The sequence below is a fragment of the Bufo bufo genome, chromosome 2, assembly GCF_905171765.1.
Source record: "Bufo bufo chromosome 2, aBufBuf1.1, whole genome shotgun sequence".
Lineage (NCBI taxonomy): Eukaryota > Metazoa > Chordata > Amphibia > Anura > Bufonidae > Bufo > Bufo bufo.
In genome coordinates this window covers 667,650,034-667,676,552 of record NC_053390.1, presented here as the reverse complement: position 1 = coordinate 667,676,552, position 26,519 = coordinate 667,650,034, and the positions used below count along the sequence as shown (strand labels likewise).

Genomic DNA, 26,519 nt, shown 5'->3' with positions numbered 1-26,519 from the left:
CTCTTTAAAGAACAAGTAAAAAGATAAAAAGTCATATATACTGCAACTTTTCAACAGAAAAATAAATAAAAATACATCCCGATAGCTCTCAAACTTCAGATTTTCGTAATCCATCTGAAACCAGCCCGAATGAACGAGACGTGATGATGGTTCAGCAAACACTAGCAAGCAACCTGCTAGTGTGAATGAGGCTCGTATGGGGAGCGATCTGAAGGCTGCACCCCACAGAACAGTATGCTAATAGGTTAGGCTGGTGCACCATTCACAGTACGTCAGACACATGAAAATACAGCAAAAATACAATATAAGCCTCAAAATAAAAAGCCTGCAATTCTACTCTGGAGACTGAATTGGAAAAGCCATCTCAGAAACCATTAGCTGGCAGCCAGAGACGCACGCTGTGCTCCTCTGGCACGTGACCCGGCTGATACAAAAAGGATGACGACATCCTTGAGACTATTATGTTCCTGAACCCACAAGAAGCCAGTCATTAGCATCAAGTACTACTGCTCTGCTCACCATACAGACAGAAGTGGCCCGAGAGCCTGGCACAGAGAGCCTGGCAGGGATCAGCATTACCACATACGCCATGCCTGGCGCACAGGTGAAAATGGAGCAGGGGAAAAAGGGATATCTTTCTGAACAGCTACCATACCCCAAATCCCCATGGCAGCAGGCTTTCCTACGTAGTCACTGCAGCGCTGGTACCTGTACGGGTTCCAGTTCTTAGAAAGCATTTAATTCCACAAACAGAGTTTGCTATGGCTACATCCACGTCCAAGAACATGTATATATGTATACAGCCGGAGTGTATACTAAAAATACTAACAGTCCACTGATGTTATCAGTAAGCATGTATTGTAGATGGCTTTATTCCTTTTAAATACATTTTAGATGATATAATAAATTGCCCATTGATATGGCCATGTCGCCCAGCTACTTCCCATACACAGGGGAACGACCTCCCGCAGGCATGTTTCTCCAGTTTCCATGTTAGATTTCTTGCTTTTCGGGTAACTGCACACGATCAGGATTGTGTGCAAAAAATCTGCACCATAGGTCATGTACATTGTATTCTACGAGAATTTGAAATTGTTATGCAGATTTTTTTTTTCACGCAGATTTTTACCTACGGTGCGGATTTTAAAATCCGCAGCATGCCATTTGATTTTTCCTGTCCGGATTTTCTCCATTCACTTCAATGGGGAGAGTAAAATCTGCACCGATTGATGCGCATTGACCGCACAGATTTCCCTGTGGATTTCAGTGCGGAACGTGTGCATGTACCCTTAAGGCACATTCAGAGGCTAAAAACACACACTGGAAAAATCCACCAATTACTTGTGCAATCTGCATTAGAAGTTCATGGTGAGCGCTCCATTTCTACTGCGGATCTGTGGTTTGAAAGCTGTGGATCTGACGGCAGCTTAGCCCTATTCTAAGGGGGTAATCCCTGCCACAGCTTCAGCACGATATCCACACGAGGGGACAAGACGTGGATGGAGGGCAACTAAGATTTCCTACAGAATAGCGAACCATGTGAACATACCCTAATGGTAGGGCCACATGTAGCTGGTTCGCTCGAAATATTTTCTGCATTGGAAACTCCACAGCTACAAACGCTGCACCACAACACATGGCAAAATACGTGCAGATTGTCTTTCAAAAAGTGTCTGCGGCGTGTGGATGAGATTTGTGAAAATGTCGTTTAATGTGCCGCTACTGTTTAGGGGGCATTCACTTCCGGATGCAGACCTATTAATATCAATGTGGCCACACCAACGTGTAGAATATCCGTTCTGTGGTTCTGCAAAAAATGTCCTACTCTTTTCTGTTTTGCAGACAAGAATAGGCATTTGTATCAGTGGTATGGTCATGTGAATGCCAACTAAGGGCTCGTGCACACGACCGCGCCGTGTTTTGTGGTCCACAAACTGCGGATCATCAAAAGACGAATGCAGCCCGCGTGCATGCCACAATTTGTGGAACGGAACGGGCCACCCATAAATAGAAATGCCTATTCTCGTCAGCAAACGGACAAGAGCAGGACATGTTCTAGGTTTTTTGCAGGGCCACAGAAAGGAGCAACACTCTGTGTGCTGTCCGCATCTTTTGCGGCCCCATTGAAGTAAATGGGTCCGCATCCGAGCCGCAAGAAATGCGACTCGGATGCGGACACAAACACCGTTTGTGTGCATGAGACCTAACACTGAGGATTTTCAGCACAAAAATCATCCGTACCCTGACAGACAGGAAAACCTCCAGTCAATAAAACTTGGAATAAAAAGTAATAAAGGAAAGGGGCAATACGGATTCCTCTTCCTGGTTTCCTGACCACCTTCCTTTACATCTTTCCTTTCTGGCACGTTGGAGAAAGGTCTGTATAAGCACTGAAGAGATCCGAGGACTGTGCTGCTGTGACTCCGGGATAGCCTAAAATCTCAGCAAACATTAGCACTTCATATCTGAAGATCTGAAAACAACAATGCCTGATTTACTGCAGTGCAGGGCTGGCAAGGCTCCAGCACAACTTTGCCAACTGCCTGCTTAATAGGAGGTATAATACACCTTTGGGAAGAGCGAAAAAGCAATAGAGCGGCCCTTCTGCAGAAGCCCTTTGCATTATTAAATATCCTGCTGGATGACTTTCATGTTGTCTTCTGGACAGGCAAGGAGAAAGAAGAGATCCGTCAAACATTAGTACGCTGGCACGACCTCCTCCCGACCTGTCTCATACCCACACGTGCTTTCCTCAATCCAATATGCAGACAGATTTCTGGCTCTTTTTACATTTTCTAACCAGAAAATGATTAATATATACTTGTCAGTGGAAAAAGTTTAAATACCTCCAATAAAACACAAAGTAAACCACATGTAAATGGACGAAAGTGTAAACTGCAGAACAATGCCCAGTGTCTTGTGGTAGTTCTTGCGCTGGGGGTGACTGTAGGATGGAGCCGAGCAAAGCAGCGAAGACGAAAACCTAATGGACATCACAGATAAGAGCGTGCCTGCTGAAGGTGGCTTGTCCATGTAGTCATCATGTAATACCAGATGGACGGCAGCCGCAGATTTCTGGAGACTGTATCCTGCCACCATACCGTATACTACATGGGGGACAGCAGAACACCAGGAAAGAGGGCAGGGGCACGGCAAAACGACGGGCAGCTCTGGCTGCAGAGTGCTTTCCAAAACCCAGAGAGTCGGAGGTCGTGTACTCAACGTTTGGCACCATTTCCCACACCGTCTGGGTGGATATAGCTTGGTACATCTCCCCCACCGTGTTTTACTGCTCCTCAAGCAGCTACCGAGAGAAGAGGCCATGTACTTCTGCACTACATTAGAAGCTGATGGTTGCCAAATATTGGTGTGAAATCCATAAGGACTGTGTAATTCTGTGTGGAAACTGTGGCAGGTAGCTATACCTGGATTAGTGGCACATTGAGCTGTGGATAGGTGCCCATTCCCTTAGGTCTTTCTGCCACAGGTCCTCTGTAGCATAAATCCAGAAGAGGAGACCACCCTTAGAGAGTTCCATGCAATGAAACCATTTATTATATACACTGGCCGCATTTCTGGTGATTTAACACCATTTTGGTTGCCATAAACCAGGTGTCCCAGCAGCTGCACATTTCTTCTGGAAACTGCAAATCTGTGGCCGAAATTAGAGAGGGGGGGGGGGCAGATTTCCAGTGTAGATTGAATGATACACATCGGAATTTTTGTAACGAAAAATTATTTTTAAAAATGGCCACCAGGAGCAGTTTCTACACGGCAATCGTAGCAAATTGATTTATTTCCAAGATGTGGATCTCAGTTCTGCACCATTTCAACTACAGTGCAGATTCCCATTAAAATCAATGGGGCGTGGATTAGGAGTGTTTTCTGTGCATATTTCAGGCGTGGAATCTGTGCCAAAATTTGCACAGGAAAAACTCTGTGTGAACAAACCTTAAAATTCATTGATCATCAGACTGATCTGATTTCCCCATCTGCATTCTGTTTAATTCAGAGCAATCCTACAAATCTATGCAGTACAGTAAAAGAACAGATGGGATCATGTATCAATAGCGTTGTAATAAAAAGAGGCACAGAACTTCTCACACGAGTTGCTAATTAAAGAGGAAGCTGCAAAACAAGCTAAACACACGCAGCGACAAAAGAAAATAATGCACCCTAATAAAAATGTTGGATCGCTGCAAAACTCGGCATGTAAAGGATTACAGGCGTGGTCTTATTAGACACTGGGTCTTGCCACAAGAGGGCGTAAAACTGCTTAACTCGATGCCTTATTAAAAAATAAAAAAGTTATCAGAGGCTACTTTTGGGTAGTGTACCTCTTCATGAGAGATTACTGACTGCTAGACATGCCTCTACGGCATACTCATACACAAGACATTTTGCCCAGCTGACAATTTAATATGGGGTATAACTGGACAGAGGCAGAATAGTTGTTTTAACAAATTGCCCGCTATCTAGGCCATTCTAACCCAGCTGTTAGGAGCAGTGGTTACGTGACAGCACACACACATCACGAACAGGCTGAGGACTGTCCAGACAGTCCACCAGTAGAGAGGGTCATTTGATCTGCCGACAAACATGAGCAGCTCCCACAGTTTCGATGTCCACATTCCAGAAAGGGGGCACATTCATTACACACCCATCTCTGCCTGAACCATTTCCAGGGTCTTAGAGGAAGTAAATTTGGTGTCACGGTGCCCATTACTTGTCCTGCCATTGCCACCTGCCCACCGTCACCTTCATTTGCAGTGGTGTCACAAACAAGTAACCTGGACTGCTACAAACTGGAACTGGAACCATATTGTCTTCAGCCTTAGCTGCTGGTGTGAGGATCTGGGGAGCCCATCACATACATAGTCGGTCACACCTAGCACTGATGCAAGGGACGCAAACACCTCAGCCATATGGGCAGCACATCCTGCAGCCACATGTGCTGTCTCTCATGGCACGGCTTACAACTGCCATTTTTCAGAAAGATAAGGGTCGCCCGCACACAGCAAGGGTTTCCCACCAGATTTCAATAATTCCTTGGCATGCCTGGTCACCATTTTTTTCACCAAGCATTTATGGGACTACGAGTGTTCATGATCAAATGTGCTACATGATACTATATGGAACCTGTGTGACTCCATACCCATCCATATCTCATCTTGTATCCAGGCTACAGGCGGTCCAACACGGTACTGGAGCCTCCTATGAACTGTACAGTTTTCCCCGGTTATCATCCTTATATTCACACACAAAGTTTTATTAGATTCCAACAACTCCTTCCTGGTGCCAATGACCGTATATGCAGATTTAGGCCATGTTCACATTAGTGATGTACTCTTGGCTTAAAGCTCCATAGGCTTTTATTGAACCAAGGTAGGCCAAGGAGTGTCCTTTTGGTCACTATCGAAATAATAGGTCAGCATCCCCAAAAAAAAAAAAAGGAAATCTGTTCCAAAGGTATACAGAAACAAATGTCTACTGCACACCTGATGGTATCCTACAGATGTCGTCTCACCTATCTGTACACCTTCTGTCTGAGGTATACATTTAGAGCTTTTCCTGCTGTATATGTCAAATGGAGAGCCATATTTTGGTGTGAACTGGCCCTTACTGGTCTAGAAGTGGAGGGTGAATATCACAAAAAATGTACAGCCAAAGCATTTAGAATAAGGACAAGGGGGGGTACGATCTCTCCTTAGGGAGAGAGCACCTTACTCAGCGTGAGGAGACTTATAGGCCATACATGCTCCTCTAGAATTCTGGGAGGAAAGGGATGCAAATGAGCTCCTAACAACCTCTGCCTCTAATGCCACCAGATGTAAGGCAGCTATCCTATAAGTCAACGTTCAGCTCTTTAACTAAGCCTTGAGACATGACTTGGATATTAAATAAGCCAGCACCTCATCTGCAGACAGCTGTTTCAGGGTGATTGCCCCTCATCAGTGCAGAGCAGAGAGTACTGGGTGAGAGGCCTGTCTCTTCACGCTGATTAAGGCGCTCTCTCCCTTAAGAGGTTGGTGACAATGAAGCACAAACTTATCAAGAGACACTTGCAAACCACCTGGTGGCCTGACAAAGATCTTCTGGCCACTGCTATGAGGCCTGCCAAAGACTACCACGGTTATAGTGACCATAACCACTTATATATAACACCATCTTAATAAATGGAACAGTATTTTACTGTCTTCACTTCCATAAACATCTGTGTATATTAACCAACCCATAAACCTAAGACTGCAGTGAGTCAGTGAGGAAGTATTGTAGACTTCATTACCTAATAACATGTCATAGCTTGACGAGGACGGCTGCTGATGTCATCACACACTTCACAGGAAACACAGTCAGTTTTAGGATGATCAAACACCCGGTCACATCACACCACACCACACTATGTGCATTCTGCCCAGTGACCATTTTGAAACGGGGGGGGAATAAAATGTTTCACGACAAAAGACAAAATCCAGCTGAGCAATGAGCATCAGAGCAATACTAGGTCTACACCATGGGCAATGGATTCAGGACCTTCCAAGCTCCTGCCATCTTCTAAACCTGGACTAACCAAATACACTATATTTTCACATGGCACAGTCAATCTTGAGTTCTTGGTATTTCATGTCTGACCGTGGCACGGTATAATAATCAGAGGCATGGGTCATGTCTGGATTTAGATAATCAAACATGGTGGACACTGAGAGAAGTCTAACTGAAAATGTCACACGGGTACAAATTCACTAGATGTACAAGAGTACAAGAAGGGGCAGCAAAAATTTAGGTAGCCTATACACGCTTCAGTACTGCAATCCAACCATTCCTGATCGAGAAGGAAGGGCACTTTACATGGCGATTACGGTATTTAATAGTGATGCAATTGGAGTCGCAATCAACACTGTACATACTAGGAACCCTCTTAAAGGAAATGTGTCACCAAAAACTTTTTCTCCCAGTTAAAACCAGATAGTGACACATATGCTTTTTTCTAATCTCTTTATTTTCTGGTTGCAGATTTTTTTTATTCTACTTCCTCATTTATAGCCATCACTCCAAATGATAAGCAATTGTCATACTGTCTGAGATGGATAGTCTTTACAGTTTGAGACCATCACAACTACTGAAGTGTATAAAGCTAGTCCAAGTCATCTTAACCATGTACTGTCCCTAAAATACTCCAGGAACTCAGCAAAGCAAAAAATTAAGTTTTCATGAAGATTTCATACTCCGATGTTTCCGTGAACATTGTCCACATTTATTAAGTGCCCCCAGTTTTTACAATATCAAGGTATTAAATAGTAGCCACATACAGAGTATTTCATCAAACAAATTGCTCTCCCACCTTACACTACTGCGGTTAAAATACAGCATTTCTAATTTGTAGAGGAGCTACCTCAAAGTTTGATATCAAAGCAAGAGACATAGAAGAGAAGAGTGGCGACAAAGCCAAACCACAAGAAAACACAGCATCGGACATGCGCCATGTGCTAAACGCTCAACGCACTTCTGAGGCGAAGGTCACTGTAAAGATCCTGAATGTAAGTGGAGAGGATTAAACCATTTCAACATTAACTATGTGATGTAAATCTTATTATACGTAATCCGACAAGCAGAATGGTGGCAGACTGCACGCACGCAGCTCACACGTCCTCAAGAACAACCTCCAACATTCAGAGGATGGACAGTCATCTTTAACGTTGAGATTTTATTACAAGCTATAACAAAACTAAAAGCAAAATAACACGCTCAAAACAGCAAACCCAACATCAGATGACAACAACCCAAAGAACTCTAATATGGATTTTCAGAGACCAAACATGAAAGTAAAATGGTCAAAATGGTTCCTAGACCCACAATTTGTAACATCTGAGGCACGTCTGGAGAACCATTTTAAATGATCCACTCGAACATTATCACCAAATGTGGTGTGAACCTAGTCTCATATTCATTCAACAGTAAAAGGAGAGGCATTCTGGACCATGTACACAGCATTCATTGATTATGTCACCAAGGGTGAGACAATAAAGATACTGGGGCCAACTAGACCAGTTTTGTTTGTCACAAGAACAGAGATGACATTCCCTGTAACTGAAGTTGTCATTGCTTCTCCAGGGGAGGACTAGAATACCTCGACCACATGTATTTTGCAGTCCACAAACCGTGGATCCGCAAGGTACAGATACTGACCAAGTGCATGCCACATCTTCATAAGACCTTCTTCAAATCTCTGTCAAGGAGAAACGGCTGCCTGATCCGGCACACATGCCGTCCAGACAAAAAGAGACACGCAGCATGCAGCAGTTTTTGTCCAACCAAAACCTGGCCCACCAGATCTCCTTGACGAAGATGTGAATGAGGCCTAATAGAACTGCCTATTCTTGTCCACAAAACAAGAATTACACATGTTCTAGAATTTGCAGAACATTGTTGTGTGCATGAAGTTGATGCTCTACATAAAAGACCACCTTTATATGGTCAGTATATTACATCAGTACTTGTAAGTCAAAACCAAGAGTGGTAGGTTCATACAGTGTTTTTTGGGAGGAGGTCGAGGCCAAAGTCATAAGGGGATTTGAAAGGAATCGGAATTAAAGAAAGGACTTATTCTTCTCATTCCTGCAAGATCCTCTTCTGGCTTTGGCTGAAAAACCGGCAGGGAAAATCTGCCTTAAAACCTCCTACAAAAAACTGTGCGCTAATGGAAAGATTTGTAACCCATTTTACATCCATTCCTGGTTTTTGGTACAAATATTGACCATGTAAAAGTGGTTCTGTAGAACCCAATGGTAGATTGTTTTTTCGGTTTTGCAGACCATGAACTGAGCTAGTGTAAAAATATGCTGGTTGCCCGACAGCATTACAAGCAGAGGGCGAGAAATAAGAGGATGAAAAATGGCTAGTGGGAAATTCATACCAACTCTCTCGTCTACAGTATGTGGGAGCTGATTTTAGTTCATTCCTTAGTATTTCTATAGTGTGTATTTTCAGCCTTTGACGAGATGGATCCATATCACACAGATCCTGAATACGATGAGAACTCTGCATACCCTTGTATAACAATACAGCACTATATGTTGGGGGTTTATTTTTGCACATACATACAGACTATATAAAACGAATAAAAGATGCATCCTCCATTGGAGGCCGTATGTCACTGCAAGATATTGCATCCCACAATACAATGTGTCAGGACAGGAAGGCATACAAATGAGCTCATAACAAGCTCCGCCTCTGATGCCACCAGATGTAAGGCTATGCGGGAGATTTATCAAACTGGTGTAAAGTAGAACTGCCTTAGTTGCCCATAGACTCCACCTTTAATTTTTCACAGCTCCTTTGGAAAATGAAAGGTGGAATTTGATTGGTTCCTATGGGCAACTAGGCCAATTCTACTTTACACCAGCTTGATCAAACTCCCCCAGTGTTCGTCCCTTTAAATAGGCCTTGAGACTAGGATAGCAAATAAGGCCACTTTCACATCTGCGCTTTGGTCCAGTTTTGAGATCCTCTGACGGATCTCAAAACCGGACCAAAGCGGTTGTGTTGTATTTAACACATCAAGATGCATCCGATCCATTAGGATGCGGTTGTGTTAAATTGAAATGGAACAAACCGGATCAGTCACTAAAATGACTGTAACCCAGATCCGTTTTTTTCCATCTCATCTGCAGACAGCTGTTTCGGGGTGATTCCCCCTCATTAGTGCAGAGCAGAGAGTACTGGATTAACTGGGTGAAAAGCCTAGGCCAGAAACTGGGAGGTACCATCTCTCCTTACAGTGATAGTACCCCCCAATAAGGCGAACACTTATAGGATAGCTACTAGGGATCGACCGATATTGATTTTTTAGGGCCGATACCGATAATTTGTGAACTTTCAGGCCGATAGCCGATAATTTATACCGATATTCTGGGTATTTTAATTTTTGATAAAAAAAATTTTTTCCTACACAAATCTGCTGAAACTTTATATGTTTATTGTTAACGTGTATTTTTTTATTTTTTTTGTAAATCTTTTTCATTTATATTTAATATTTTTGTGTTTTTTTTTGTTGTTTTTACTAACTTTTAGCCCCCTTAGGGACTAGAACCCTTGTCCTATTCACCCTGATAGATCTCTATCAGGGTGAATAGGAGCTCACACTGTCCCTGCTGCCCTGTGCTCTGTGCACACAGCAGCATGGAGCTGAACATGGCAGCCAGGGCTTCAATAGCGTCCTGGCTGCCATGGTAACCGATCGGAGCCCCAGGATTACACAGCTGGGGCTCCGATCGGAGGAGCAGGGGAGAGGGGATCCTGTGGCCACTGCCACCAATGATTAATACTGGGTGGGGGGGCGCAATGCGCCACCAATGATTAATACTGGGGGGCGCACTGCGCCACCAATGAAGCTAAGTCTCTCAATCATTCATATACAGGAGGCGGGAGCTGGCTGCAGAATCACATAGCCGGCTCCCGACCTCTATGAGCGGTAGCTGCGATCCACGGCACCTAAGGGGTTAACTACCGCGGACCGCAGCTACCACTCATAAAGGTCGGGAGCCAGCTCCCGCCTCCTGTATGTGAATTAATGAAAGACTTATCTTCATTGGTGGAGCGGTGGCCACAGCCCCTCCCCTCCTCTTATCTTCTCTCCTGTCATTGGCGGCAGCAGCAGCACAGGGGGAGGGAGACACTGCTTCCTTCTCCCCTGTGCTGCGGAGGGAACACAGAGAGCGCTGAGAGCAGCGCGTTCTGTGTTCCCAATACGTTATCGGTATATCGGCAAAATAGATGCCGATACCGATAACTGTCAAAATCCTCAATATCGGCCGATAATATCGGTAAAACCGATAATCGGTCGATCCCTAATAGCTACCTTACATCTGCTGGCATAAGAGGCAGAGCTTGTTAAGAGCTTAATTTGCATTCCTTTCTTCCCAAAATTCCAGAGGAGCATGTATGGCCTATAAGTCTCCTCAAGCCAAATAAGGAGCTCTCCCTTAAAGGGGTTGTCTCATCATAGACAATGGCGGCATATCGCTAGGATATGCCCCCATTGTCTTATAGGTGCAGGTCCCACCGCTGGGACCCGCACCTATATAGGAGAATGGAGCCCCGCAAGGTGGTGGCTGGAGGACTCCAGTCCGGCCACCACCAAGCCGGCTCCCCATAGAAGTGAATGGGAGCGTACCGCGCATGTGTGGCCACCGCTCCCATTCATTTCTATGGGGCTGACGGAAATAGCCGAGCCAGCGCTCAGCTATTTTTGCCGGCCCCATAGAAAATAAATGGAGGGCGGCTGCGCATGTGCAGTGCGCTCTCCTTCACTTGCTGGGCTCTGTTCTCGATATAGGTGCAGGTACCAGCGGTGGGACCCGCACCTATAAGACAATGGGGGCATATTCTAGTCCATGATGAGACAACCCCTTTAAGAAGGGATAGTACCACCCAAAATATGAGAAATGCACACAGTCCTCTGCAAGATTTGAGACTGATCCTTTGATTTTTGACAGAACTCTTGGTTCTCCCACACTGGAGTTGCCTGTAACGTGGAACGCTGGCCTCACCACATTCTCTGACGTACATGTCTCCTAATTATATGTTTGTCCTGCTAGCGGGACTGGAGACATTATGTCATATTAGGAGTCTGAATAAGGGAGGCAGCATGGGTATGTCGTATGCCAACAATTGGGAAACTCTGCAGAACTTTATTCCTACACACTAATTACATTTGTCTTCTAGGCATATTATTATTCAGCTGGAAACCAAGTTTTTCCTACCAAGGATTATAAACACATAATTCACTATATATTATAACTATGTATCATGGCTTATGTGATGTTCACGTAAACAGTAACTCTTGATCAACCTGAAAACAAATGTGGAATATACTTTTATTACTTCTGGAGCTTTGATTGTCTCTGGCTGCTTTTTTGCTTGGTCAGAGATGAAATAGGAAAATCACTGGACTCTTAAGACTCTTACAGACAAGCATGTACTGTGTGGAAATGACGCTGTGTGCACGCGCGATTCCCCATTAAGGACATTGCTGATTTTGTAGTAGTGCATGGCATTATAATGTTTTATAACACCACATGTCTCTGCATGACCTGTATCTACTCAATTATAGTGACCTAATGCTGTCGTTTCTCTTTCATCTCCACCTTTCCTAGACTAATATTCACTCTGAATTCTAAGACAGGCGGTCAGCTCACAAATTACATTATACCAGAGAAATCTATGGAGAGGGGATGGGGAGAAGGAGTCAGCAGCAGCACAGCGAGACTGACTAAAAAATAGAGGCTGGAGAGGTAATAGTAAGTGTTATATCTACCCCCAAGTGCTTTATACTCATCCATACAGCTCAGTACTAGTAATGAGCGAACTTCTGTTTTAAGTTCGGCGTCTAAAGTTCAGCTTCCGGTTAGCGGAGAATCCCAATATGGATTCCGAATTCCGTTGTGGTCCGTGGTAGCGGAATCAATAATGGCCGATTATTGATTCCGCTACCACGGACCACAACGGAATTCGGAATCCATATCGGGATTCTCCGCTAACCGGAAGCCGAACTTTAGACGCCGAACTTAAAACAGAAGTTCCCTCAACACTATTCAGTACTTCTCTATAAATATCCTACTGGGTGATTCTGAGTGAAAGGTAGGGAGCAGAACCTCCTGTCTTTTTGTGTAGCCTGTAGAGGCTAGTCTTCACCCACCAGCTCAAAATTACAGAGGGATCCTCCAGAAGGGAACTGCTAATATAACAGATACAAATCATGTAATGGCCTGAAATCGTGCCATCACTCCTACATACACATGGCAGCTTATTCTGAAAAGTCATGTGAAAGTAGAGGTACACTTTAGGCCCCATGCACATGACCATATTTTTGGTCCACATCCAATCCACATTTTTTGCAGATCAGATGAGGACGCATTCATTTCAATGGGGCCACAAAAATTGCAGATAGCACACCGTATGATGTCCACATCTGTATGTCCTTTCCACTATCCTGCAAAAAAAGATAGAACATGTCCTATCCTTGTCTGTTATGCAGACAAGAAGGGGCAGTTTTAACATAGGGCCGCAGTTTGCAGACAGCAAAACAGATAAGGTCGTGTACATGCTTAGGGTGCTGTCATAACGGGGAGTAGTTGTCCAACGCGCAGAAAATCCATGTGTCCAGGAAATACACAGTGCATACACCTAAGGTAGGCAAAAGGGCTGCACTTAACAGGCCCAACACTACACTAAAGAGACACATACAAAGCTAGGACAATGGGACTATCGGTACAGGAAAACCTTGGAGGCTTTCAGACCCTTATTCTTACCTGAGAATAGGACTAACAGGTTATCAGTTTTACGGAATTCTTTTGTAACCTCAAGGTACCGTAAAACCGAGCATCTCACATCTAGTGAATGGAAACTGGATTCTCTACTGTTAGAGGGATTGCTACAAAAAGGCAAAATTATTTCCTGGTTTCGGTGGAAATCGGATACCATTTTAGGAAGAAAACCGGGATCTAGCCTAAGAATGATTCTATCAATCGGTAATACGGAGATAGGGTTCTTGTATTGATAGGGCTTGAATTTCACCTAGCCTTCTTGCGGATGTGATGGCAACAAGAAAAGTGGTTTTTAGAGATAGGTGCTTAATGGAACAATCTGACGGGTGAGTGTCAAGCCTGCGAGTACTGTATTTAGGTCTCAGGTAGGGATCCGGGATTTTAGAGAAGGACGGAGCAGAGAAGCTGCTTTCATAAATCTTCTAATCCACCGGTGGTTGGCTAGATCTTGATTGAAGAAACAAGCTAGGGCCGAGACCTGTACCTACAGGGTGGAAGGTCTAAGACCTAGCTCGAGACCTTGCTGGAGGAACTCTAGGATTTTTTGAAAGTTAGGAGGACCTAAGTTCGGGGGAGGGTTACCGATCCAGGAGCAAAACCTCTTCCAAATTTTCAGATAGATCGAATAGGTGACTTTCTTTCTACTTGCTTTTAGGGTAGAGATTACCCGATCAGAGAGACCTTGTGATTTCAACATCTGGACCTTAGGATCCAAGCTGATAATTTTAGGAAGCTCGGGTTGTGGTGTAGGATTGGCCCCTGGTTAAGCAGGTCCCTCCTGGATGGGAGAGGCTGATGCATAACAGAGGTTCCAATTCCACCGTATCGTTAGTGCGTCCAGCGCCCAGGGATTGTCCCATGGATTTAGGGAGCAGAACATTGGTACCTTCGTGTTCTTCTTTGTGGCGAACAAGTCTATTTGAGGGGTGCCCCATCTGTCTATTAGCATCTGAAACACGTCCTGGTTCAGAGACCATTCGGTGTGGTCTATTAGCTGTCGACTGAGGTAGTCTGCTTCTACGTTTAGTGCTCCCTTCAGGTGAATCGCGGAGATGGATCTTACGTGGGACTCTGCCCAATTGAAGACCTTCCCTGCCATGAATATCAGCTTTTCTGATCTCGTCGCTCCTTGGTGAGAGAGGTACGCTATTGCTGTTGTGTTGTCGGAAAGGACCTTCACGTGCAGGCCCTCGAGCAGGTCTTCTGCTGCCTTTAAGGTCTTCCAAACCGCTTTCAGCTCTCTGAAGTTGGAGGATTGAGAGCGAGTTGTTGGCGGCCAGGAACCCTGAAAATAATGGTCTCCCACTTTCGCTCCCCATCCTTTTTCGCTTGCGTCTGTTAGGACTTGAATGTAAGGAGTCTTCTCCCAAGGAACTCCTAAGGACAGGTTGTTTGCACTCGCCCACCAGTCTAGGGAGGCATTTACTGTTGGAGGGATAAACACCTTGTGATTTAAAAGAACCCTGCTGTCTGTTCCAGGCTTTGAGAATCCACATCTGGAGGGATCGGAAATGCGACTGGCTCCAGGGGACAGAAGGAATGCAAGACGAGAGGATCCCCAGAAGGCTCATGGCTTCCCTTATGGGACAAGACCTCCTGTTCTGAAACTGTCGGATCTTTAATTGAAGGTTTCCGATTTTGTCCGATGGGAGGAATGTATGTTGAACCCGGGAATCTAGTATGACCCCTAGAAACTGGATTGTACTGGATGGTAGAAAATTTGATTTCTTCAGATTCACTAACCACCCTATATCCCGAATGAGTGACAGGAAAGTTACTAGGTCTGTTTTGAGCTGGCTCTCTGAGTTTCCAATCAGGAGGAAGTCGTCCAGGTATGGTACGATCACCATCAGGCCCTTGCGTCTCAGGAAGGCCACCATCTTGACCACTAGTTTCGTGAAGACTCTGGGAGCAGATGATATCCCAAAGGGAAGGGCCTTAAACTGGAAGTGAAGGGTTAACTCCCTTGTGATCTTGAATGGCGAATCTCAAAAACTTCAGAAAATCCGGATGGATTGGGACATGATAGTAAGCATCCCGTAGATCTACTGTACACATTAGAGCATTTCTCCTTATTAATGGTATCAGGGATTTTAGGGACTCCATCCTGAATTTTCGATATACTATAAACCTGTTCAGGGTCTTTAGGTTTATGATGGTGCGAAATAAACCTTCTTTCTTTTGTACCAGGAAGAGATTCGAATAGAACCCCTGTCCTAGTTGTGTTGATGGTACTTGGATTACCACGTCCATATCTAGAAGGTTCTGAATCCCCTGCAGGATCTTCTTGCGTACATTGAAAGAGCTCGGGTTAGTTACAATTAGGGCTGCACGATATATCGAAAAAATAATCGAATCGCAATAAATCGCCAAATGCGATATGACCGACCCGAAAATGCTGCGATTATATATGAAGGGGCCCCGCGCACATAACTGGCTTTGTGTGTAAAGTATTTTACTACTGTCTGAAACAAGCTCTCTCCTATTGATAAAATGGCCAGCCTCTGTACTCACTTTCACTCTGAATGCACTGCAGCGAGCTGGCCGGCCGGCGCGTGATTGACGTCACTTAGTAACGCTCCTGCTTCCTGAATTAAGTGGGAGGATTGTTACTAAGTGACGTCAGTCACGCGCCGGCCGGCCAGCTCGCTGCCGCTCGCTGCAGTGCATTCATAGTGAATATGAGTACAGAGGCTGGCCATTTTATCAATAGGAGAGAGCTTGTTTCAGCCAGTTATGTGCGCCGTTTAGGACACATGAGGGGATACATAGGGCCATGAGGGGGACCAGCATAAGATGCTATATGTGTGTCTTATGCTGGCCCCCCTCATGGCCCTATGTGTCATCCACAGATCCACCCCATAACAGCGCCATCCACAGATCCACCCCATAACAGCGCCATCCACAGATCCACCCCATAACAGCGCCATCCACAGATCCACCCCATAACAGCGCCATCCACAGATCCACCCCATAACAGCGCCATCCACAGATCCACCCCATAACAGCGCCATCCACAGATCCACCCCATAACAGCGCCATCCACAGATCCACCCCATAACAGCGCCATCCACAGATCCACCCCATAACAGCGCCATCCACAGATCCCCCCCATAACAGCGCCATCCACAGATCCACCCCATAACAGCGCCATCCACAGATCCACCCCATAACAGCGCCATCCACAGATCCACCCCATAACAGCGCCATCCACAGATCCACCCCATAACAGCGCCATCCACAGATCCACCCCATAACAGCGCCATCCACAGATCCACCCCATAACAGCGCCATCCACAGATCCACCCCATAACAGCGCCATCCACAGATCCACCCCATAACAGCGCCATCCACAGATCCACCCCATAACAGCGCCATCCACAGATCCACCCCATAACAGCGCCATCCACAGATCCACCCCATAACAGCGCCATCCACAGATCCACCCCATAACAGCGCCATCCACAGATCCACCCCATAACAGCGCCATCCACAGATCCACCCCATAACAGCGCCATCCACAGATCCACCCCATAACAGCGCCATCCACAGATCCACCCCATAACAGCGCCATCCACAGATCCACCCCATAACAGCGCCATCCACAGATCCACCCCATAACAGCGCCATCCACAGATCCACCCCATAACAGCGCCATCCACAGATCCACCCCATAACAGCGCCATCCACAGATCCACCCCATAACAGCGCCATCCACAGATCCACCCCATAACAGCGCCATCCACAGATCCACCCCATAACAGCGCCATCCACAGATCCACCCCATAACAGCGCCATCCACAGATCCACCCCATAACAGCGCCATCCACAGATCCACCCCATAACAGCGCCATCCACAGATCCACCCCATAACAGCGCCATCCACAGATCCACCCCATAACAGCGCCATCCACAGATCCACCCCATAACAGCGCCATCCACAGATCCACCCCATAACAGCGCCATCCACAGATCCACCCCATAACAGCGCCATCCACAGATCCACCCCATAACAGCGCCATCCACAGATCCACCCCATAACAGCGCCATCCACAGATCCACCCCATAACAGCGCCATCCACAGATCCACCCCATAACAGCGCCATCCACAGATCCACCCCATAACAGCGCCATCCACAGATCCACCCCATAACAGCGCCATCCACAGATCCACCCCATAACAGCGCCATCCACAGATCCACCCCATAACAGCGCCATCCACAGATCCACCCCATAACAGCGCCATCCACAGATCCACCCCATAACAGCGCCATCCACAGATCCACCCCATAACAGCGCCATCCACAGATCCACCCCATAACAGCGCCATCCACAGATCCACCCCATAACAGCGCCATCCACAGATCCACCCCATAACAGCGCCATCCACAGATCCACCCCATAACAGCGCCATCCACAGATCCACCCCATAACAGCGCCATCCACAGATCCACCCCATAACAGCGCCATCCACAGATCCACCCCATAACAGCGCCATCCACAGATCCACCCCATAACAGCGCCATCCACAGATCCACCCCATAACAGCGCCATCCACAGATCCACCCCATAACAGCGCCATCCACAGATCCACCCCATAACAGCGCCATCCACAGAGCCACCCCATAACAGCGCCATCCACAGATCCACCCCATAACAGCGCCATCCACAGATCCACCCCATAACAGCGCCATCCACAGATCCACCCCATAACAGCGCCATCCACAGATCCACCCCATAACAGCGCCATCCACAGATCCACCCCATAACAGCGCCATCCACAGATCCACCCCATAACAGCGCCATCCACAGATCCACCCCATAACAGCGCCATCCACAGATCCACCCCATAACAGCGTCATCCACAGATCCACCCCATAACAGCGCCATCCACAGATCCACCCCATAACAGCGTCATACACCGATCCACCCCATAACAGCGCCATCCACAGATCCACCCCATAACAGCGCCATCCACAGATCCACCCCATAACAGCGCCATCCACAGATCCACCCCATAACAGCGCCATCCACAGATCCACCCCATAACAGCGCCATCCACAGATCCACCCCATAACAGCGTCATACACCGATCCACCCCATAATAGCGTCATCCACAGATCCCCCACATAACAGCGTCATCCACAGATCCCCCATAACAGTGCATCATCCACAGATCCCCCATAACTACGTCATACCCAGCCACGTCAGCGGCTCATATCGGAAAAACCAAGCAAAATATCGCATCGCATATCGTTATCGCAATTGCACAATATTCCTTAAAATATCGCATCGCATATCGTTATCGCACAAAATTCCCATATCGTGCAGCCCTAGTTACAATGAAGAAAATTCGATCTGGTATCCGGATTTTATGATGTCCCGGACCCAAGGGTTCGGAGTAATGGACTCCCAAGGAGCCAGAAAATTCTTCAATCTCCCCCCGACTTTGGAGTCATTGTTTGTCGGAAGATTTGTTCTGGGAAGAGGGAGGGGTACCTCTTCCCCTGCCCCCTTTAGGGTAGCTCCAACTCCCCGACTTTCCTTTATCCCTATAGGGCCTATTCTGTCTAGTGGGGGCACGAAAGGGATATTTCCTTTTATATGATCGTTCCTCCGGGAAGCCCTTTTTCTTATCCGCTGCTTTTTCTAAAATACGGTCTAACACAGGGCCGAAGACGTAGTCCCCCGAGAAAGGGATGGAGCACAACTTCATCTTTGAGGTGCTATCCCCTGACCAGCATTTCATCCACAGAGCCCTGCGGGCCGCGTTGGAGGGGCCGGCGTCTTTGGCAGCGAATCTGACGGATTCTGCCGAGGCATCCGCCATGAATGCTGTGGCGGATGCCGTGGCGGATCTTAGTAAGGGAAGGGACCTTAAGATCTTTTCTCTAGGGGTGTTGTCCCTAATATGAGACTCCAAGTCATTCAACCACAATCCCATGGACCTTGCCACCGAGGTGGTGGCAATATTAGATTGTAGGTTATACATAGCGGCCTCCCAAGATTTTTTTTAACAGACTATCCGCCTTCCTGTCCATGGGGTCGCGTAACTGGGAAGCATTCTCAAAGCGTAAGGCAGTCTTTTTATTAACTTTTGCTACCTGTACATCAATTTTAGGCGTTTCATTGAAAATTTTACATTCATTTGGATCAAACAGTAGTCGATTCCTGAAGGACTTGGACACCCCCACGCGTTTCTCGGGATTTGACCACTCATCTAACACCATATGGCGTATGTTTTCATTAATCGGGAAGACACGGGTTTTCTTAACACCAAGCCTCCCGAACATCGCGTCCTGTACAGAATGAGCTTTTGGAGCTTCTTCCACCCCCATAGTGGCTCTGACTGCTCTCAGCAAGTCTGGCATTTCATCCGAGGAGAAACAAAATCTTCTATCAGATTCAGAAATTTCTATATCAGAGGAAGCCTCCTCATCCTCCCAGGGTCTGGAGGATGAAGCGTTTTCCGCAACCTCTTCCGAATCCGAGGAAGAAAGGGACGCTATTCTCTGTCTTTTAGATGGAGGTAGGTCCCTGGGTAAGTAGGAGAGCTGGAATAAAGAGGATTTTACTTCCTCATGTATCATGGATCTAAGCTCCTCAATTAAGGAAGGCTGTTCTTCCCGTATAACGCTAGAGATGCAATCTTTACATAATCTCTTGCGGTAATCGTCGGGAAGTCGCTTAAAACAGAATATACATTTAGCAGGCTTCCTGACTTTCTTCTGTGCCTCCTTAGGGACCTAGAAGGGGAAAATAGCCCCAATCAGGCTAGCTGAACACATACATATATAGTAATAGTATGTAAGCCCCAAGCCTGAGAAGAGTGGAGGAGGAGGAGGATGGACGACAAGTACCCTGAAAAAGTGCAGACACCGTTAACAGGACAATAGCGCTTTCCCCACAAGTTACGGCAGGCAGCACAGAGGGGTCTCCTGGGGAGCGGGGTTCCGCTGACATGTCGGCACACACAACGGGCTGTTGCTCGGCACTTCCATGTGCTGTGCAGATGTTTGTAGGAGACGCATCCTAAATACCTCACTTCCTCTGTCCACCGGAAGTGACGTCTGCCGCATACCTGAAGCGCTTCAGCGTGCAGCCCGGCTACAGCTATAGGAGGCCCGGCGGGAGATCGCGACCAGAGGAGCAGGCTCACATATAGTAACGGAGCGAGGCCTCCCACATCACCCCTGCCCAGCTTTAGTACGAAGACCGCAGGAGGGCAGGGGAACACCAGGTAACCGGAGGTGTTTGTAACGACAATCTTCATCTCCCTGGGTAGGGAGACTCTCTCTGCCCCTGTCCTCTGTAGGGACAGCAAACACTGGTGCTGGTGGTGGGAGGGGGGGATTTAAACACTCTCTCTGTTCCTGCCCCTACAGAGGTCAGGGGTCAATCTCCTCGTGGCCGTCGTGGTGATGAGGTGGAAAACATGTCTACCAAGGGCACTGGTATAATTATACCATGCTACAGAGATGGCAGACGTATAAATCCTTAAAATCTTGTTCACGTGGACCACTCGGCACAAGTGCTGATAAATGCTGGTCCCTATTCCTCACACACTAGTCCTTTCAGTAAATACTGCAGATTGTAAAAGCTATGAAGAACCTTTGGACAGTCACGTGAACTCACAAGAACCATGCAGGAACAAACAGTCCAGCTGATTTACCAAAAATAAACCAGAGGGCAAACGTAAGGGACATAATCTGATAGTGACAAGGACACATTGTGCAATGATTCCCCTTTTTACAATGTGACACAGAATACATCCGGCCACCCCCGGGAATTGATAAACCATGTACAGCCACTCTGTGGTTTTAGCTTTCAGGCTCGGATCCAAAACCTATGAGATCATTTATTTAGATAGCCGTGAAACAGAATACCTTGCTAAAGTGCTGATTAACATGGCACTGCCACCTCTATCCATCCTTATGGCACATTCCTCACAAGTGACGGGACGAGAAGAAGGGGTTATCAAACAGGCAACTACGGACAATTTCCTATAAAGCTACCATACAAAGATCTCCTGCAATAACCCGTTATGGTGTTGTCACAAAGTCACTATAATCTAGGGACAAGAGAAACGGGTGAGAATAAGCCTGGCATGAAAGGAGCTGCCAGCTACTAGTAATTAAAGTGTGCCTTAAAGAATTACTCTGGAGTGAAGTTTGGCTTCCTTTCCTCCCACTGCTTCTCTTCCTGTAGACAGGAGCGGACAAGCAAACAGAGGTGAATGATGTCTCATTACTTTGCCAGTATCCTCCTTACACTGGACTGTGCCGAACTCTACAAACTCACCACCACTTCCCCCTACGTCTGATGCAGGAAAGCAGTAGTATACAAACTAGAGGTGTCATAAGTATACAGGTGGCAAGCACTGTGGCCCCATTATACGCTACTTTTCTAGGGGTTACGACCACTGCTGACTGGGCTGGAACGGTAGCTGCTGCTTATATGTGCTTATGTGCGCTCACGCGGTTCCGGGCACCAGAGACGCTGGCGTTTTTTCGTGTAGGGTGCAAGCACGACCACCAATACTGGACTGCAGAGAGGTCATAACCATGGAAACGAGCAGGATATAATGTGATGGAAAAAAAGGAATGAAGCCAGCAGAGGAGACAATATGGACAGTTACAATACATTAGTAAGTGCCTTGTAGTAACTTTCTCTACATGATAAATGCCACTTGCTGAAGTGAGATAACCCCTTTAACATATGCTGGGGACAAGAAAATAAGTTATAATTGATATCAATTTCGCACTTTAGTGAACAATTGGAGGAAAAAAAATGCTAAATGTTGTGGACATTTAGTAAGGTTTATAATACATCCCCAGCCGCAGTAGTAAAAGCTGGTGGACATGATGACAGCGGTTAGAGAAAATCTATGCTCCCGACAAATACTTCACATTCCTGGCTTATCGTGGAGGAATGGGAATGTGCAAACCAGAAATTCCTAGAACTTTACAATAGAGGTGAGCAGAAAAACAAATCCAGTGTGACATCTGGAGATGGAAATAAAATCACACTTACTAGTACAAGACTTCATTAGCCTCATGTCTTTCGTATCGCACAGTTTCGCACATCAATCTGGAATACAAGAAGAAGACAGATTATCAGCACTTTGAGGAATAAACACAGGGACATGTACAAGCTGCTAATCCTGCTCTGTAGAGAGAAAAATACAGACCTGATCACGTGTTTGATAAGAGGGAGGAAAAAAACGGAAACCAGTAGTAAGTTTAGCCAGAAGAAGAAAACCGTGCCGTAGTGGTAAAAGGGCACGATATCAGGCGGCGCCATCACTGCACATACCCACAATGCTCAGCACAATCAGAACTTTCCTACAGATCCAAATCACTAAGGTTTCACTGCACAGTGACGATGATGTGTATTAGAAAAGTTACATTTTCATCTTTCTTGCTTTGTACTTTGACAATTACAAATTGTTGATCCCAATCCTGAAAGTGGAAATATATAAAACGGGAAGAACCACATAAAGGAGGCATAACCAGTTCTCCATGTATGCAACCACAAGGTATATGTCGGGGTGGACAAAGCGCATAAAAACATCAGTAAGGCTCCGTTCACACTGACGTCATTGGAACAGAATCTAGAGCAGATCGCATGAATCTGTTGAGATGGGGCACAATTTGTCCGCTGGCTATTTTACATTTTGGAGCAGTAGTAATGGAGAAATACAAAGGTTTTTATGTCAGATTTTATACATATTGGACAGAAAAAACCTCAGCCTGCTCCATGTAGAGAGCTTTTCTTCTGTATGGAGGGGTTTTCCCATACACAACATTATCAGCTATCCACAGGATAAGTGATAAAAGAATGGTAGCAGGGGGTCACACCAATCATGGCAGTCCCCGGATCCCCATGTGAATGGACCGGCAGTGCACACGCTCCAGTCACGTCTCCGGCAGTCCAACAGCTACATGGGCCACAGACACAATGGACAGCAGCTCACCCATTGACTTCTATGGGAGAGTTTTCTAGACATGCTTTGTGACCTGTGCAGAGGTCAGGAGGGAGTAGATAAGCTGTGATATCACCTATTGAAAATGGTGGATTCTGTGATATCTGTATAGATGAGTTCCTTGCATTGTGATTCTGCCTGTAGTGATAATGGCTACTAAAAAGTTACCTAAACAGAACAGGAAACCTATTATTAGACCTAGGGGCCAGTATGAAAATGCAGGATTGTATACAATTTAAAAAAATATATAGCGACATTGGAGGGAAAAAAAAAACTCATTAAAAATTCTAAAAAAAATAAATCTGTTGTCCAGTGAATTTATACTGATGGGCTACCTCTAGGACAGGCCATCAATATCGGATCGGCAGGGTTCTGACACCTTGCACCCCTGTCGATCAGCTGTTCCAGGAAGAACGTCAGAACTACACAGCTCCGCGCATCGCGTAGTGGATAGAACTGGTTACTGCAGTGCAGCTCTCATTCGCTTCAATTCGAGCTTCGTCTACTGCCCAAAAGACGGAGCTGTATAGTTCCGACACCAGACCCCTCTGATCAGTTATGGATGGCTTATCTTGAGTAAAGGTCATCAATATAAAAATGCTGGACGAGCTCTTTCATTTGTTGGATTAATATAATTGCTTAGGTGCTGCTAACTGGTAGAAGTACTACCCCCGGGTATAGAAAAACAAGACTGATAAACCTGTCTCATCAGAACATTACATTTAAACATGAAGAAAGCAGGAGAAAAAACCCCGGCTGACACTGCCTTTCAGCCTCCCATCATCCTGCAGCTTGGATACTTTCCATACCAATTAAGTAATTAAGAGACGACAGTTTTACAAGAACAGCCCCCTACAATTGTGCACTCAGAGTTCCTGCAAACAGCTCTTGAAATGGTGCAGCTGCTCCTCCATACTGCTACAGATCATCCATGAAACACAGCAACTCCTACACACACTCACTCCCTGCCATGTCAGTAAAGCCACGGAAAGTGTGGGATGTCAGTGCCCACCAGGGGAAGAAACCAGATTTAGAGAGAAGCACACATGCACCCCCACCCGTCACTGTACTGTACAGCTGGAATTACATTCCTAGAGGTATACAGGGCTGCACTGTACCTCTGGGGGCCTCCAGTTCATCACAGAATATTCTGAATCCTTAAAAAAATTAAATAAAATGATGGCACGCTGTATTACATTCATATATATGCCAAGAAGCGCTGCTCCATGTAATCTGTCCAGAATCTTTATCCATGACGACCACCCGGCAACCTTATACCTTCCAAAAACTGCACTCACGTTAGGTCCCCTGAAACAGTAACATTTACGGCACACACCTACTACTGTTTTTTTTGTCACAGTGCGGTAGAAGCGAATTCACTTTCATAGTCATCGTCCGTAAAATAAAAAATAAAAAAAACAATACCGTTTGGATATTGATAGCAAGGAAATAATAGAGAAATGGGCAGACATGTTTACACAGGCAATGATCTGGAATCAGAATTTGCATGAACGACTGTGTGGTTGATCATCGCCCCGTGTAAAAAGGCCTTCAAAGGGTTACAGATACTGAAGACTTAGGCTACTTTCACATTTGGGCTCTTTCACACCTGCGTTATTGTCTTCCGGCATAGAGTTCCGTCGTCGGGGCTCTATGCCGGAAGAATACTGATCAGGATTATCCTAATGCATTCTGAATGGAGTGAAATCCGTTCAGGATGCATCAGGATGTCTTCAGTTCCGGTACGGAACGTTTTTTGGCCGGAGAAAATACCGCAGCATGCTGCGCTTTTTGCTCCGGCCAAAAATCCTGAAGACTTGCCGCAAGGCCGGATCCGGGATCAATGCCCATTGAAAGGCATTGATCCGGATCCGGCTTTAAGCTAAACGTCGTTTCGGCGCATTGCCGGAGCCGACATTTAGCTTTTTCAGAGTGGTTACCATGGCTGCCGGGACGCTAAAGTCCTGACAGCCATGTTAAGTGTAGCGGGGAGCGGGGGAGCAGCATACTTACCGTCCGTGCGGCTCCCCGGGCGCTCCAGAGTGACGTCAGGGCGCCCCAAGCGCATGGATCACGTGATCACATGGATCACGTCATCCATGCGCATGGGGCGCTCTGACGTCACTCTGGAGCGCCCCGGGAGCCGCACGGACGGTAAGTATACCTCTCCCCCGCTCCCCGCTCCTACTATGGCAACCAGGACTTTAATAGCGTCCTGGGTGCCATAGTAACACTGAACGCATTTGGAAGACGGTTCCGTCTTCAAATGCTTTCAGTACACTTGCGTTGTTACGGATCCGGCAGGCACCTCCGGCAACGGAAGTGCATGCCGGATCCCAACAACGCAAGTGTGAAAGAGGCCTTAGCGTTTTTCTTTTCCGGCATAGAGATCCGTCACAGGGGCTCTATACCGGAAAATAACTGATCAGGCATATCCCCATGCATTCTGAATGGAGAGTAATCCGTTCAGGATGCATCAGGATGTCTTCAGTTCAGTCATTTTGACTGATCAGGCAAAAGAGAAAACCGTAGCATGCTACGGTTTTATCTCCGGCGAAAAAAAATGAAGACTTGCCTGAATGCCTGATCCGGCATTTTTTTCCATAGGAATGTATCCGTCCTTCCAATCTGCGCATGTGCAGACCTCTAAAAATGAGAAAAAAATAAATGCCTGATCCGTTTTGCCTGATGACACCGGAAAAACGGATCCGGTATGGCAATGCATTTTTCTGATCAGGATCCTGGTCAGTCTGAAAAATGCCTGATCAGTAAGAAAAAATGACATACGTTTGCATACAGTTTGCCTGATCAGGCAGTCAGTTCAGGCAACGGAACTGCCTGCCGGAATCAAACAACGCAAGTGTGAAAGTACCCTTAGGTTACTTTCACATTAGCATTTTTCTTTTCCGGCTTAGGGCTCTTTCACACCTGCGTTCTTTTCTTCCGGCATAGAGTTCCGTCGTCGGGGCTCTATGCCGGAAGAATCCTGATCAGGATTATCCCCATGCATTCTGAATGGAGAGAAATCCGTTCAGGATGCATCAGGATGTCTTCAGTTCCGGAACGGAACGTTTTTTGGCCGGAGAAAATACCGCAGCATGCTGCGCTTTTTGCTCCGGCCAAAAATCCGGAACACTTGCCGCAAGGCCGGATCCGGAATTAATGCCCATTGGAAGGCATTGATCCGGATCCGGCCTTAAGCTAAACGT

The 26,519-nt window shown here is 46.4% G+C and overlaps 1 protein-coding gene across 13 annotated transcripts in view; it reads right to left on the bottom strand.

Annotated features, from left to right (window-relative positions):
- The window catches only part of RAPGEF2 (Rap guanine nucleotide exchange factor 2), a 245,467-nt gene that overhangs the window by 135,193 nt on the left and 83,755 nt on the right, over positions 1–26,519 (bottom strand). For all 13 annotated transcript variants that reach the window (XM_040418605.1, XM_040418606.1, XM_040418609.1 and 10 more), the window contains exon 3: positions 22,359–22,415. In XM_040418605.1, the coding sequence (XP_040274539.1) occupies positions 22,359–22,415 (57 nt within the window). The remainder of the gene's footprint in view (positions 1–22,358; positions 22,416–26,519) is intronic.